Source organism: Enhydra lutris, unplaced genomic scaffold (assembly GCF_002288905.1).
Source record: "Enhydra lutris kenyoni isolate GAN:26980312 unplaced genomic scaffold, ASM228890v2 scaffoldscaffold9, whole genome shotgun sequence".
Lineage (NCBI taxonomy): Eukaryota > Metazoa > Chordata > Mammalia > Carnivora > Mustelidae > Enhydra > Enhydra lutris.
In genome coordinates, this window is record NW_019154093.1 from 59,701,690 (window position 1) to 59,717,795 (window position 16,106).

General features: G+C 41.9%; 1 protein-coding gene across 2 annotated transcripts in view; it reads right to left on the reverse strand.

Moving 5' to 3' along the window:
* Positions 1–1,273: 1,273 nt before the first annotated feature.
* The window catches only part of LOC111143032 (breast cancer anti-estrogen resistance 3), a 109,593-nt gene continuing 94,760 nt past the window's right edge, over positions 1,274–16,106 (reverse strand). The window contains exons 9-12 of one of the 2 annotated variants that reach the window (XM_022496453.1): positions 14,044–14,215; positions 11,243–11,354; positions 5,007–5,219; positions 1,274–1,895 (exon numbers count right to left, since the gene is read on the reverse strand). In XM_022496453.1, coding sequence (XP_022352161.1) covers positions 1,717–1,895; positions 5,007–5,219; positions 11,243–11,354; positions 14,044–14,215 — 676 coding nt within the window. In that variant the 3' untranslated portion in view covers positions 1,274–1,716. The remainder of the gene's footprint in view (positions 1,896–5,006; positions 5,220–11,242; positions 11,355–14,043; positions 14,216–16,106) is intronic. The other variant, XM_022496454.1, reaches the window with a different exon arrangement.

Sequence of the window (16,106 nt, forward strand, 5' to 3'; positions counted from 1 at the left end):
GGGGCATCCTGAACCATAAAGGTCATGAGCCAGGACATCCTGCCCTAGCAAGTTGTTTGGAGCCAAAGTGGCATGGGCCTGGACTGCTCTGGGGTGCTTTGTGCCTCTGTCACCTTGCTGAGACAGCTGAAGCTATATGGGTGCTGATCAGGGGTGTCCAGTATGTGGCACACTGAGGCCACTCTGGTGGGGTGGCTTGGGCTGGTGTCGGCTAGGAACCAGGGGCTTGTGGAAGCAGTAGACTGCTCTTTTCCAAGCTATAAAGGTGGAGGGAGAATGTAAACAGTGTCACCAGCCCCTCTGAACAGAGAGCATTGCAGCAGCTCTCTGCCTTTCGGTGGCATTCGAGGGCTGGATCTTTTATATTCTAGTTGCTTTTTTAAACTATGGCTTTTTTCTGCATGCCAGGGCATTTGGGCTTGGTGTGGGCTAGAGGCCTGGGGCTCACTGAGGTGGCAGGCCAGCAATGGTGCCAAGACCATGCTCTATCTTGCTCTGTCAAGGTGACAGGGGAAACAAACCATGGTGTTCACCAGTCTCTCTGACCCTCTAGAGTTCCAGCAGCTCCCCCACTATTTTGCAGGGCTCTAGGGTTGTTTCCTTTATGTTCTAGTTGCCCTCTTAAACCATGGCTTTTCTCTACCCCAGGGCAAACAAATCTGCCTGTGGTCCTTCAGTAGTATCCCTCCCCACTTCAGTTTGCAGCTTTGGGAGTAGGGGTTCCCTTTGTTACTGTCACCATCCCTGTTGCTGTTTTGTGTGTGGTCTAGCTTTCATCTTTCATTGTGCAGAAGCTATCCAGTCAGCCCTCACTTCTTTAGGAGGAAGTGCTTTATAAATAGGTATAGATTTGGTGTATCTGGGAACAAGTGAGTTCAGGGTTTTCCTACATCACCATCTGGAACTGGAAGCTCAGCAGTTGGTTATTTTCAAATGCACAAAGTGCTGTCATGAAGTATACTAGCATCTGGGTATTCCCTCTATACTAGGTGCTGTGCTGCACGCAGAATGATGAGTTTGGACTTGACCAAAGTCCAGCTGCTAGCAAGCACCACAGCTTCACTTTGAACCTAGGTCTTCTGGAGCCAGGTCTACCATTTATCACTATTCACTCTGTCTCCCATGCCACAAACCTTACATTTTCCATATCACTCTCATTAATTTTGTTTTATTATTAGGATATAGTATCTAGGGAAGAGGATACCCCAGGAAGGTAGGAGATATAATTATTGTACTATGATGAGTTATTTAACAATAAAGAGACCAGATACAGTTATTTCACAAAAAGATATATTTTCATATGACTATTTACATTTTTCATATTTAAAGAATATCATACAACTGATACCTTCCATAATCTTTCATGCTTTTCAACTCTTTTCTATTTACACTTATCTGACATGGAATTTAAACTAAAATGGTCAAATACCTCAGAAAAAGAAGGCAACCAGCCAACATCGTCTTCTCTTAAATTTGCTGATCAACATTAGCAATAGTTACCTTCATAATAAATTATTTTCATTTTAAAATCAGTAGTAATTTTAAACAATTCATAAATAAGTGTGCTCTGTGTAATTTACATGTTTAATATCCTGTGGATACTAAAAGCTTGTATACTGTCAGATTTGCACATTATTACTTTATCAAATGATAAGCCTTCCCAAAGAAGAAACTGGAGAAGCTTCAAATAATATCCTAAGGTTCTCTGGAGAGTTATCAAAGCTCTGCCTGCTTTATAGGAGGGGGTTCCAATTTACGTGAGAGGGCAGTTAAAATCTGGTTGAATTTCTCATATCTCTCTGTCTGATTCACTTGTGCACCTTTGCTGCCCCATAGCAATCGCATTTGAAATTCAGTCTTGAAGATTTCACTCATTTCTTCATCTGGTTGAAAACCTAGGAAAACAGAACAGTTACTTCAGTTTTCAAAGGTAATGTTGGCAATAGACTGAAAATCTAGCTGCTTAAAGTCAGATCAAAATGAAATTCATCTTTTATCAGAACTTTAAAAATGCCCCCAAAGAAAAAACAGGCTCTGCTTTATACAAGGAAAGGGCAGAGCCCTGTCCTCAAAGACCTGAACACCTTTGGAGAAGGAATACCAAGTAAACTCACTGAAACATGGTAGAATAAAATTTGTGTGCACAAGCCACTGTGGGGAGGAGTGTTCAAAGAACCTTGTTTTTACAGCTTTATTGATGTATAATTTATGTGTCATGAAGCACCTACTATAGCTGCAGTTTCATATACAATAGTCAGCCTATACAATTTATACATCCATCACCACCAGTTTTAGAACATTTCCATCCCCCTGGAAAACTACCTACTACCTCTTTGCTTTGTGTTGCCTTTTCTAGGAACTTGATATAAATGGAATCATACAACGCAGACTTCATGTCTGGTTTCTTTTACTAAGTACCATGTTTTTGAGACTATTCCACATTGTTGCAGGTTATCAGTTCACTCCTTTTTACTGCTGAATAGCATTTGTTATATGGACATTCCACATTTTATCCATTTGCCAAACGATGGACCAGTTGGTGAATGGATAAAATGTGGAATGTCCATATAACAAATGCTACTCAGCAATAAAAAGGAATGAATGGATGTGTAACTTGTTTCTAGTTTCTGGCTGTTATGAATAATGTAAACATCTGTATGTAAGTCTGTGTGGACATGTGTTTTCATTTCTCTAGGAGAGGAATTACTGGGTCATACAGTAAGTATGTTTATTTTAAAGAAACTGTCAAACTCTTCCAAAGGGCTGTACCATTTTACATTCTCACCAGCTCCAGTTTCTCCATAAGCTGCCAAATCTTAATATTATCATTTTTGTTTTTTTTAAGTAGGCTCCACCTCCAGTATGGAGCCCAACATGGAGTCTGAATTCATGACCCTGAGATCAAGACTCAAGATGAAATGAAGAAAAGTCAGACACTTAACAAACTAAGCCTCCAGATGCCCCAGTATTAGCATTCTTTTTAAATTGTAACCATTCTAGACAGTACGTGGTATTGTCTTATTGTGGTTTAAATTTACATTTCCGTAATAACTAATGCTTTAAGCATCTTGTAGTTATTTGTCATTTGCAGATGTTCTCTGGTATATCGTCTGTTCAAATCTTGTCTGCCTTCTCATTGAGTTATAAGAGTTCTTTATATAGTCTAGATATAAATCCTTTATTAGATAAACATTTAGCAGATATTTTCTTCCAGTCTATGGTTCACCTTTTCACTTTCTTAATGGTGTCTTTTGAAGAGCAAAATTTAAAATTTTATCAAAATTTTTTCTTTCAGTTCATGCTTTTTGTGTCCTAAAACAGCTTTGCTAATCCAAGGACACAATGAATTTCCTGTTATCTTACAGGAGCTTTACACTTTAACTCTTCCATTTGGACCTATGATCCATTTTAGATCGATCAGCGTGTACATGGTTGAGGTAAGGGTCAGGATTCATTTTTTCTTTTGCATTGCATATCCAATAGTTCCAGCACCATTTGTTGAAAGACTAAAGCCAATGAATTACATTGGCACCTTTCTCAAAAATATGTGGATAGCCATATGTGTGGATCTATTTCGTGCCTCTCTTCTGTTACATAAGAGAAGATCTGTCTACTTAAAACCAAGGGATATTCAGTCAACTCTTTGAGAGGTAGAAACCTCCAGCCAGAGTCATACACATGTGGTTCTTATCCTTGGTTCCTGCTGGATATAATGTGCTCTGTCCTTAAATCTGTTTCTACCATCTAGATTTACAGGATCTTTGCGAAGAAAATAATAAAAGCCAGGGGAGACAAACCATGAGAGACTCTGGGAAACTGAGGGTTTCAGAGGGGAGGGGATTGGGGGGGATGGGTGAGCCTGGTGATAGGTATTAAGGAGGGCACATATTGCATGGAGCACTGGGTGTTATACGCAAACAATGTATTATGGAACACTACATCAAAAACTTGATGTACTCTATGGTGACTAACATAAGAAAAAAAGAAGACTTCTAGTCCATCCTTCCCTGTGATGCCAGAATATCTTTGACAGATAATACACGAGAGGCCAGACGATGATTTCCAATCATTCAGTTAACGTGCTTTTGGGTTCCCTGCCTTGGCCTGGGTAGATGGTGAGCAAATCTCTGGTCTTACTGGGTTCATAGTTACTCCCAGCAATGGAAACTTGCTACATAAATCTGTAGCAGGATTAACTGAGAAATGCCATTAGATAACCTTAATTTGCTGTAGAGCAGCTTCAAGCCCTTTTCTCAAAACCCATCCTAATATATTGGCTTAGGCAACATCCAATGTAATGTAGTTATTAGCTTTATGTAAGCAGGCACTCCAATATCTGGTGAATTCAATTAGGTGCTTTTATTTTCTGAATCCAACACTTGCCAACCCTAGAGAGCTTTCTGATTAAAAAACTGAAAGATGTATGTAGTTCTTAAACCTACAGCAGATAGATTGTAAACCACTTAGTTCTGGAGCAACAGCTTTGTTTCAGGAAGAAATAAATAGGCCTTCCCACCTATATCCACCTCCTTCAGCCTAGTTGGTCATTCCTTAAGACACTTTTCTCCAGGCTCTCTCAGCAATGCCTTTGCCTGTGTTGGACCCTCTGATGCTAAAAGCAGGGGGCCTCACCTCAATATGGGAAGAAATAGGAATGCAGGTAAATGAAGTCACATAGAACTCTTAACTCCTCATGTTGCCCACCTTCACATAGGTCCAATCAGAAGTACTAATGGTAGGCAAGCTGACGAATTCCTTCTTGACCCTTTCTCTCAGTTTATTCTATGCCACTGACACAACAGAACACATGGGAAAGGAGAAACAGGATTCTCAAGTCACTCAGGGGGACTAAGAGGGAGTAATGATCAATCATAAGAAAGGGAATTCCATGCCTACTTAATTTTTCCTACTTTGTCTTTTCCTAACTGAGAGCACCCATGCTCTTTTGTTCCTTCATTCTAATTACTATGCAGAATAGAGAGTGGCTTACAGAAAACAGCTCTTACCTTCCAGGATCCTCTCAGCATTCATCCGGTAGCTGTCTGCAGTTTCTGTCATGAGCCGGGCTGTGGCCAAGTGGTTCAGCATAATCTCACAGCTTTCATCATTTTTTTCCCACATGTCAGTTCCTTCAAAAGTGACAGCCTGGCGCTCCATCAGGGTGACAAGAGGCATCAGTAGTGGGACTGATATTTTGTTGGGGGGAACACACGTAGACTCTGGGGAAAAAAAAAAACACGGAAAACTTTATTCCATTTTTCAAAGTTAAGGAAAGAGTGTTCCAATTCAAAATGGTGACATAGGAAGAGCCTGTGCTCACTTCACCCAGTGGATACTGAAACTGCAGCTAAATATGGAACTTCCTCTGAAAAAAACCCTAAAAACTGAGCAACTCCTACATACCAGGTAAACAAGGCCCACATTCAAAGCAAGTAGGAGAGGCCAGGACCCAACCTGTCTATAAACCTCAATCCTGGCACAGGTGGGAGAGAATGCAAAACTTGGAGCTTTCTCCCTGAGGAGCAAAGGGTTTGAATCCCACATTGGACACCCCAACTGTAAAACCTGCACCTAAGAGACGAGCCCCTAAAACAGCTAGTTTGAAAATCAAGCCTGTTCTCGCCCACAAGACCCACAGGCTGTAACAAACTGAGAACAAGCTCTTTATTAAAGGGCTTGTGTGCTCAGACTCACCTGTACCAGGGCTCAGCATGGAGGCAGCAGACTGAAAAGAGCTCATTTGCTAAAGTTGAAGTGTTGGTTTGAGGGGCAGGCTAATATAGCACACATCTAGGGGCCTGCTGGCTGGCAGGCAACATCTTCATGCTCTTTGCCTTATTCTAGCCAGCAGGTGCCATCATTTTTTTCTTTCTGCAGGTGACATCTATATGCTCTCCCCTCTGCCAAACTGCAGAGTGCCAGTATCTTCAGAGGGGAGCTTTTACCCACATTTGGTGCCTCAGTTTTTGTGGGTACTCCCCATGATACACCCCTGATCACCTGGCTGTAAAGGCTAGCGGAACCGTGATCCTGTATCTCACGGAACTGTTAACAACTGGAACCCCCCAGGGCGCTGCATGGATAGCAGACTGACACATATCCCAGTCTTTCTGTGAAAGAGGCCTATTTGCTTGTCCTGGAGCCTTAGCCTGAGAGGCAGGCTTCACTTCTGGCACACGACTGGGGGCCTACAGAGGTACTTGGAGGTAATGTAGGCTGGTGGGTGCCATCTTTGCATTCTACCTCTGCCTTGCTACTGCTTCCTGATAGCGCCTAGAAGGGAGCTAGCTAATACACTTGAAGTCTTTTTTTTTTTTTTTTTTTTTTTTGGCAACTGCCATCCATGGGACAGCTCCACATCACCTGGCTCTGGTGGCCAGTGGGGGCTTATACTTGTATTCTCATAGGATTATATATATTTGCATAATTTAAAAAACTGATGCTGGCCAAGACCCTTCCCTTTGGGACACTGACAGGTCTTGGCATATCCTCAACTACTGGGAGCCATTAAAAATAAAAGCCTGCTTAGACAATCACAAAGGTTAGAAAGATAACCAAGAACTAGATCAGGGCTGAATGGTAAGGTTCATCTCCTACATGAGGCCACTTCTTCAAGCTTGGGAGGGGTAACTGTTTTATCTAACACACAGAAACCAACACAAAGAATCAAGCAAAGGGAAGAAACAGGAATATGATCCAAATGAAAGAATAAGGAGAAAAAAACCTCAGAAAAACCCTTAATGAAATGGCAATAGCTAATTTACCTGATGAAGAGTTCAAAATAATGGTCATAAAGATGCTCACTGAATTTGGGAAAAGGATAAACACAGTGAAAACTTCTAAGAGACAGAAAATACAAGAGTATCAAATGGAAGTCACAGAGAAGAAAACAACTGAACTTTCTGAAAATTACAGTAGAGAACTTCAACAGACTAGATGAACCAGAAGAAAGAATTAGTGAGCTCAAAGGCAAGATAATGGAACTCATACAATCAGAGCAGCAAAAAAGAATGAGAAAAGTGAAGATAGTCTTCTTAATGATGTTCCTTCCATAAATCCCTTAAACTAACATTTGCATTATAGGGGTACTAGAAGAAAAGGGACTAAAAACCTTCCTAAGGAAGTAAGACATCCAGATCCAGGAAAGCCCAGAGTTACAAATAAGATCCGCACACCAAATTAAAGGAAAAAAATCTTAAAAGCAGTAAGACAAAAAACAATTTGTATAGGGGAACCCCCGTAAGACTATATCAGCAGATTTTTTGGCAGAAACTCTAAAGGCCCGAAGGGACTGGCACAATATATTCAAAGTGCTAAAAGAAAAAAAAAAACTTCCAAACAAGAATACTCTATCTGGCAAAGCTATCAGTCAGAATTGGAGGAGAAACAGAGTCTTCCAAACCAATAAAAGATAAAGGTGTTCATTACGACTAAACTAGTTGTATAAGAAATATTAAAGGGACTTCTATAAGCTGAAAAGGGTATTACTTAGTAACAAAACGTAAAAATACAAATCTCACTGGTAAAATTAAATAGACAATAAAAGTAGATTAATCATTTATAAAGCTAGTATGAAGGTTAAAACACAAAAGTGGTAAACCTAACTACAACAATTAGGAAACACAGATACAAAGAAGTAAAATGTGACATCAGAAACAAAATGTGGGGAGGGAGTAAAAATGTACGGATTTAGAATGGATTCAAACTTGGTATCAGGTTCAATAACAGACTGTTATAAGTTGTTATATGTAAGCCTCAGGGTAACCACATGCAAAAACCTACAGTAGATACACAAAAGAGAAAAAGAAAGGAATCCATGCATAGCACTAAAGAAAATCACCAAGCCACAAAAGAAGAGAATAAGAGAAAAAGAAATGAGCAGAGAGGAAGGATAAAATAGCTAGAAGACCATGAACAAAATGGCAAAAAATACATACCTATCAATAATTAAATATAAATGGACTAAATGTTTTAATTAAGACATACAGCAACTGAATGGATTTAAAAGGACCCATCTTTATGCTTCCTACAAGAGACTAACTTCAGATGTAAGGATACACACAGACTGAAAGTGAAGAGATGGAAAAAGATAATCATGCAAGTGGAAACCAAAAGAAAGCTTGAGTCGCTATACTTAGACTAAATAGACTTTAAAACAAAGACTGTAATAAACAAGCAAGCAAGCAAAAAAAGCATTATATAAAGAGGTCAATTCAATAAGAGAATATAACATTTGTAAATATTTATGTACCCAACATAGGAGCGCCTAAACAATACAATAATAACAGAAGACTTTAATACTCCACTTACTAGATAGATCATCCAGACAAAAAAATCAGTAAGAAAATATTGGCCTTAATAACCTGTTAGACCACATGGACTTCACAAATATATACAGAGTATTCCATTCCAAAGCAGCAGCATACAGGGATGCCTGGGTGGCTCAGTCAGTTAAGCATCTGCCTTTGGGTCAGGTCATGATCCCAGGGTCCTGGGATTGAGTCCTGCATCAGGCTCCCTGCTCAGTGGGGAGTCTGTTTCTTCTTCTCCCTAACTGCCCCTCCCCACTGCTTGTGTGCTCTCTCTCTCAAATAAAATATTTTTTAAAAAATCATATGGATCTACTTAGATGCAGAAAAAGGATTTGACAAAATTTCAACATCCATTTATGGTAACTCTCAACAAAGTAGGTATAGAAGGAACACACCTCTACATAATGAAGGTCATATCTGACAAACCCACAGCTAATACTCAAGGCTAAAAAGCTGAAAACTTTTTTTCTAGGGTCAAGACAAGGATGCCCACTCTCACCACTTTTATCCAACATAGTATTGGATGTCCTAGGCAGAGCAAATGGGCAAGAAAAAAATAAAAGTCATCCAAATTGGAAAGAAGTAAAACTGTCACTATTTGTAGATGACATAATATAGAAAACAAAAACTCCACCAAAAACTGTTAGAACTAATACATGAATTCAGTCAAGTTGCACGATACAAAATTAATATACAAAAGTCTGCTGCATGTCTATACACCAACAACAAACTATCAGAAGGAGAAATTAAGAAAACAATCTCATTAACCGTTACATGAAAAAGAATAAAATACCTAAAAATAAATTTAACCAAGGAGGTGAAAGACCTATATACTGAAAACTATATGACACTGATGAAAGAAATTGAAGAAGACACAAACAAATGGAAAGATATTCTGTGTTCATGGTTTGGAAGAGTTAATATTGTTAAAATGTCCATACTACATAAAGCAATCTACAGTCAATGCAATCCTTATAAAATTCCAATGGCATTTTTCACAGAAATAGAACAAACAATCCTAAAATATGGGGGAACCACAGAAGACCCCATATAGGCAAAGAAGTTTTGAGAAAGAACCAAGCTTGGAGGTATCATGCTCCTTGGTTTCAAACTAGATTCCAAAGCTATAGTAATCCAAACAGTATGGTATTAGCATAAAAACAGACACCTACATCAATGAAACAGAGTTGAGGGCCCAAAAAGAAACCCATGCCCATTTATTTATGTCAAAGGAGCCAAGAACATATAATGGGGAAAGAACAGTCTCTTGAATAAATGGTACTGGGAAAACTGGAGCGCCATATGTAAAATAAAGAAAATGGGCACTACCCTACACCATACACAATTATCAACTCAAAATGGATTCAACACTTGAATGTGAGACCTGCAAGCACAGAACTCCTAGAAGAAAAGAGAGGCAGAAGCTCCTTGACATTCGTTTCAGTGATTTTTTTTTTTCTGACAACAAAAGCAAAGACAGCAAAGCAAAAATCAATACGTAGGACTACATCAAACTAAAAAGGTTCTGCACAACAAAAAACCAACAAAATGTAAAGGCAAACTACTGCATGGGAGAAAATGTTTGCAAATCATCTATTTGATAAGGGGTTTACATCCAAAATATATAAAAAACTCACACAAGTCAACAGGAAAAAAAAGAAAAGAAAAAGGCAGAAGATCTGAATAGACATTTTGCCAGAATAGACATTTTGCCAGAGGAGATGCAGACAGTCAACAGGTACATGGAAAGGTACTCAACATGAGGGAAACGCAAATCAAAACCACAATGAGATATTGCCTCATACCTATTAGAATGGCTATAGCAAAAAGACAAGAAATAACAATATTGGAAAGAATGTGGAGAAAAGAGAATGCTTGTGCACTGTTGGCAGGCATGTATGTCAGCACAGCCACTGCAGAAAACAGTATGGAGATTCTTCAAAAGATTAAAAATGGAACTATCATATTACCTAGTGGTTCCACTTCTGGCTATTTATCTGAAGAAAAAAAAGTACTTTAAAAAATGTCTGCACCCCACATTCACTGCACTATTTACAATAGCCAAGATTATGGAAACGACCAAAGTGTCCACCAGCGGAGGAACGGATAATGTGGTATACTTATATATATAACTAACTACACACACACACACACACACACACACACAAATACACAGGAATATTATTCAGTCATAAAAATAAGAAACGAAATCCTGCTATCTGACAACATGAATGTACCTTCAGGGCATTCTGCTAAGTGAAATATGTCACAGAAAAAGAGTGATACTATCTGATCTCACTTGTATGCAGAATCTAAAAAAAACAGAATGAAAAATGAAATCCCCTCAGTTCATGGATATAGAGAACAGATTGGTGGTTGCTTGAGGCTGGTGGTCGGAGGTGGGCAAAATGGGTGGAGAGGGTCAAAGGATACAAATTTCCAGGTACAAAGTGAGTAAGTCATGGGGAGGTAATGTACAGCGCAGTGACTACAGTTAATACCACACTGCACTGTTTGAATGTAACCGAGAGAGTGGATCTTAGAGTTCTCATCACAAGAAAGAAAAATTTGATAACTGTATATAATGTGGATATTATTTAGATTGTGATCATTTTGTAGTAAATACAAATACTGACTCATTACATTGTCTACTGACAACTAATATAATGTTGCATACGTTACACCTCAATTAAGAAAGGAAAGCACGGAGTGAGGTGACTGGTAGCCCAGGTCCTGTTTTAGCAACCGCAGTTCTAGAAATGGCATGACCATCTGATAAAAGCCTCAATGATCCATCAACAATCCTACAGATACCTCAGATCTCATGAAATGTCCCGCTAAAGGCTCTGATCAAACCAGAGCAGACCTAACGGTCCCACAGATACATGCCAGGCGGCCACCACTCCCACTCAGGCTGAGCCTGTACTCACCCCGGCCTTCATGCAGGATTTTGCTAAAAGGCTTCAGTTGTTTTTCATAGAGGATCGCGGTTTGGGTGTACTGGTGCCTCAGGGCAGTCCACGTTTTTTCTAATCTTGTGATCTGGAAGAGAAAGGTGTTATCATTTTGGAAGAGGCTCTTTTTAGAAACAAGGCAAAGCAGCTAAAAGCAGTGTATACAGAAAGGCTAATCCCCGCCCCTGCCCCTGTTCTGTGTTGTTCTAACAACCTGTCCCTGAGACAACCATCAGTTTCTTGTATGTGTCCAGGTTTTTGTGTATAGGCATATACAACTTTTAAATTAAAAGGTATATCACACTTTATACATTTTTCAGTTTTTTGCTTAGAAATCATTCAAGTATGTATAAAACAGCACAGAACAGCCTTATTTTGTTAAACTTCTGAATGATGTTCCAGTTTACGGATAAGCTGAAGTTTACCTAGTCTCCCAGAGAGAAGAGTTTCACAAATTTTTTCCATTATGAAATTACCTTGTGAAGATTTTGCAAATGTGTGTGTGAAAATATTGGGACTATATTGGGACTCCAGAAATGGGACTCCACGGTCAAAGAATACATGTATTTTAAATGTTGATGGGAATTGCCAACTGTCCACAGAGGTTATACTGATGAAAGCATGTAGGAATGTAATATATAGCATTTTCATTTCCTCCTAAGTAATAATGTCTGAGATGCACAGAAGACTGCCCAGACCACATGATGCCACTCTACTCGTTCCTTTTCATTCTGTTCTTTTAGAACAGTTTAGTCAATGCCAACATGTGCCACTGTCTCTGACTGCCCCGAGACAGACAACCCCCACTCATACCATAAAACCAGCAAGCTGGAGTGTCTCAAGTTTTTTGTTTTTTTTTCCATAAAACAAGAAAGAGGAAGGGCACTAATATTTGGGGGAATGAACGCCAACACTTTGTCGGGTATTTGAAGAATTTCATTTAATCCTCCAATGCCCCATGAGGTAGTATTTTGGCCTCGTTTTATAGATGAGAAACCACAAGAGAATAGTTAGATTGCTCCAGGTTATTATAGCTGGTAAGTGACAGAGAAGAGATTCATTCCCTTGGCCTCTAAGAGCTGCATCTTCCCAGAGGAAGGGAGAAATGATTGGCACCAGCAGGTCTGCTGGGACAGAAAGGAGGTGACTTGTCTTCCTCTGCCCACCCCCCACCCCATGTCCCTGTCCCTTCTCTTCCCCTTCCTGAAGCATCTGCTTTCCCCAAGAAGCCCCGGTCTCTCATCTGGGCGCAATCTGCTGGATGCTCTTTCTTGAGACTGGAAGCTGAGAAGAGAAGGCACGTGAGCCCACAGTATAGGGTCATTTTTGGATGAGGACACCCAGGAGTGATAGGAGTCCCCCCTCAGCCTCCTCTGGGTCTGCCACCTCCCTCCCCTGGCAGCGTCCTAACTCACTGTGGGGGGCCCAAATGCCCTGGAGGACTGCAGACCCTCACTACTGAAGGGGTCCAGCAGGGCAGAGTCTGATGGTGCTGGAGGCCAGGGAGCCCCCTGCACAGGCATATTAAGGTGCGCTGGGAGAAGTCCCAAACCATGGATGGCAAGCACACTCTCAGAGGAAGCTCTGGGCTGGAGGACTACACACAATTAGCCTGATGCCGCAGCCTTCCAAAATTACAGGCCGTTCTGGGTGAGAAGAAATAAATACGATGCAAATGAAAAACACTGGAATGAAAAATTATAACCCCTGCTAGTAATAGGAGTCAGCATATTATGAAAATACAGCTGGATTTTCTTATTTCAAGTAGGGATCCTATAAAATTCCAGGGCATCTAAGGAGTTTTTAAACTCTTAGGATATTGTGGTTGGAACGGATTCCCCTCAGAATTTCCTGGTGAAGGCCCTAAGTTGTTCAGCTTGTCTTCAGGGTGACCTTGCTTTAATGCTAGGAAATGACGTTCCTAACATGCTCTGACTTACAGGACATGTGACTGTGGGGTCTTCCCTAGCAGCAGCAGTGGCTTTTCAGTGAGTGCCCAGCAGGCTTTCAGAGACAGTCTGTAGTTAGCAAAGAGCCAAGCTAAATGACCAGCGGTTTTGGTGTTACCAGTTGCAGACTGGCTTTATAGGATTGGAGGACCCCGAGGGTGAGATTACACACATCTAGGGCTTGTGGGACAGAACCAAAATGGGACCACGGATTCCAGGCAATCAAGATGACAGAACAACTTTCCTCTCTCAGATCTATTGGACTTTAAACACAGCCTCTCAGGTTTGACACTCATCCTACAAACAGCCCATCCAAGCAGATAAATGCAAGGTGCCTGACTTCAGAAACTCTAATTAGGGGCTTAAATGGCAGATGGGCTAGAAATCTGAATTTTTTAACAGAAGTCTGTTTTAGGTGACCTGAGCAACATAATTTTGAGACAAACCACTCTGGGGATTCTCAGAGATAAGCTCCCCAATTGTCTGGTGACACAGATGGAAGTCTCTTCTATGATACACGTCAGCCAGACATATCTGGGTATTGGTTCTTAAGGAATACCGATTGTTCTTGAGGACGCCTCCTCCTCTGGAACACCAAAGAGAAAGTGTGCACCGTCAACAACGATCCAGTTTTTAAAAACGGAGCTGAAACACTTTTGACACTGCTTTCGGTTGCCCCTAATCAGAGCTGCTTTCACTAAGATTTAGTCGGCCTTTCGGGACTGCCTAAAAACGTGGGTGCTTTGCTAAGCCTGGGCTTGCAGACCACCTTTCAGAACTCTAAGTCCACACAGGAGTGCAGGGCGCACCAACCCAGGGGAGACTTACCTGTGGCATTTCCAAGGCTTTCATGATGGCCGAGAAGGAGTAGAGGTCCCCCATGGAGTCCTTCAGTTCCACCGCCACCTGGATGATCCTGTTGAGGGTGGCCGCTCGGTCCTCCAGAGTGCCTGTGCAGCCTAGAATGTCCACTGCGATGCCGATGGCCATCGTGTTGTGTCTGGGAGGGAGGAGACCAGGGGTCAGGTATAGGGCAGACAGGACTAGGAAGAAAGGAATGCAAACCAGCCAGGAGAAGGACTAGATTTATGCCGGTTGCTGGTTCGCCCTGTGAGGCGCTGGCAGCTCAGATACTCTGGGTGCCGATTTCAATGGCGAGACCCCCTCCCCCAGGCTGACAGCAGCAGGGCCCTGGCCAGGCCTCCAAGGGTGCACTGTTTAGAGTCAGAAAGGACAGCTGCCCAGGACAGGGCCAGGTTCAGCCCAGCATCTGGGGCACGAGGAGGCCCTTCTCGGGTGAAGCTGCTCAGAAGTACACAGGGCTCCTTGTACCTTCCACCATAAGAGGTCTGGGGAGACCCCTGGTGCCCTCACATCCTCAGGGAAGCCCTGGGCCACCTCCCCTGGGTACCCTGGACCGGGAAAGGAGAGAACAGAAAAATGAGAGAGTATGCTTGACCCAAAACAATGACACGGGTCTTGGCACTTCAGAAGGCATGAGGAACTCAGAATGGAGAGAGTGTGGCTCTGGTCAAGAGGCCAGAAGGTGAATGGAGATGTGGACAAAGACTGCACGGCTGACGGATGGGAATTTCCCTGTAAGTCAGAGCCTAATAAAAGAGAAATCTTGTATCTGCCAACAATCCTTCCTTTTCTCACCCTATACTACCCAGGTCAAACTCACAGACCCACAACAGGAAGTCTCCACAGGACAATGGGACTAATATGAATGGGGTCGCAGAGCAGTCTCCGCTGATGGCAGGCAGCACAGACCACAATCCTTTCCTTCTCTCCCTCAACCCCGACCATCGAGTTGACAGCACTGGGCCAGAATGGCCTCTGTTAAGTCCCCGTGAGGCCGTGATACCAGTGCCGGAGGTGAAGCCCTCATCCACAGCAATGGTTACCAAAATACAACATGCCTTTGGCGCTCCAGGGCCACCTTGTTCTCCAGGTTCACAGCCAAGGATGTCACTCCATGGCCAGCTCCTCTCTCTGCAGGCCCGTAGTGTCCGGCGTGCTCTCAGTGCCTTGAGCTAACAGTGGCATGACTTATCAAGTGCCTAGTCCCACCACTGTCTCTAGTGATTGTAAGTGATGAGCTCTGCTATCTCTGAGTGTGTGTGTCTTGGGGCGTGGGGGTGCACTCACTCGTGGTATGACCATAGGCTCTTACCTAACTGCTCCATTCCTCCATTTCTTCACTGTAAAAATGGGAGCTAGTGTTGTTGTGAGAAAGAGAGAAGGTGTGGGAATGTCAAAATCACTAGAGTTCCTGTCGCCAGGAGGCCCCTCGCAAATGGTAGTTGTGACCACAACTGTCTCCATGTGTACATCTTTCTCTGCATCCTCGTCCATTTTGTCAGTCTGTCTCTATCTGCCTTTTCTTCTTCTTCCTGAGGTCTTCATTCATGGATCCTAACATAAAGTATATTTTTATTACTTGCTGAATTTACTGAAGAGTTTTCTTACTTATTTGCAAAGTGTTAAGGTTGAGCTGAGCATTTCAGATGTTTCTCTTAACTAACAGTACACTGGCTTCCTGTGTTGCCTTCAATGGATTCTTCTGTTCACTGTTTTTTCCTGTGTTTTAAACTGCCCTTAATCAAAGATAGGTTCTCTACTTTCTTAAGATCAGAGTAGTTCTATCCATTCATTCAACCAATGTGTGCCTATGACCTCCCATATCCACTGCTGCAGGAAAAACTCAGCATAGCAGGTCTGAGGCAGATGCTCAGGTGGGTGGCAAGGACAGACAATGAACGTTATACATAGGCCATCTCCGCTCAGTAGGCCTGGAATGGGTGAGGTGGTGTGTTAAAAATAAAGGGTGGTCTGTATTTGATTCTCAAACACAAGAAGCTGCTGTCATCTGACCCTTTGAAATGGCT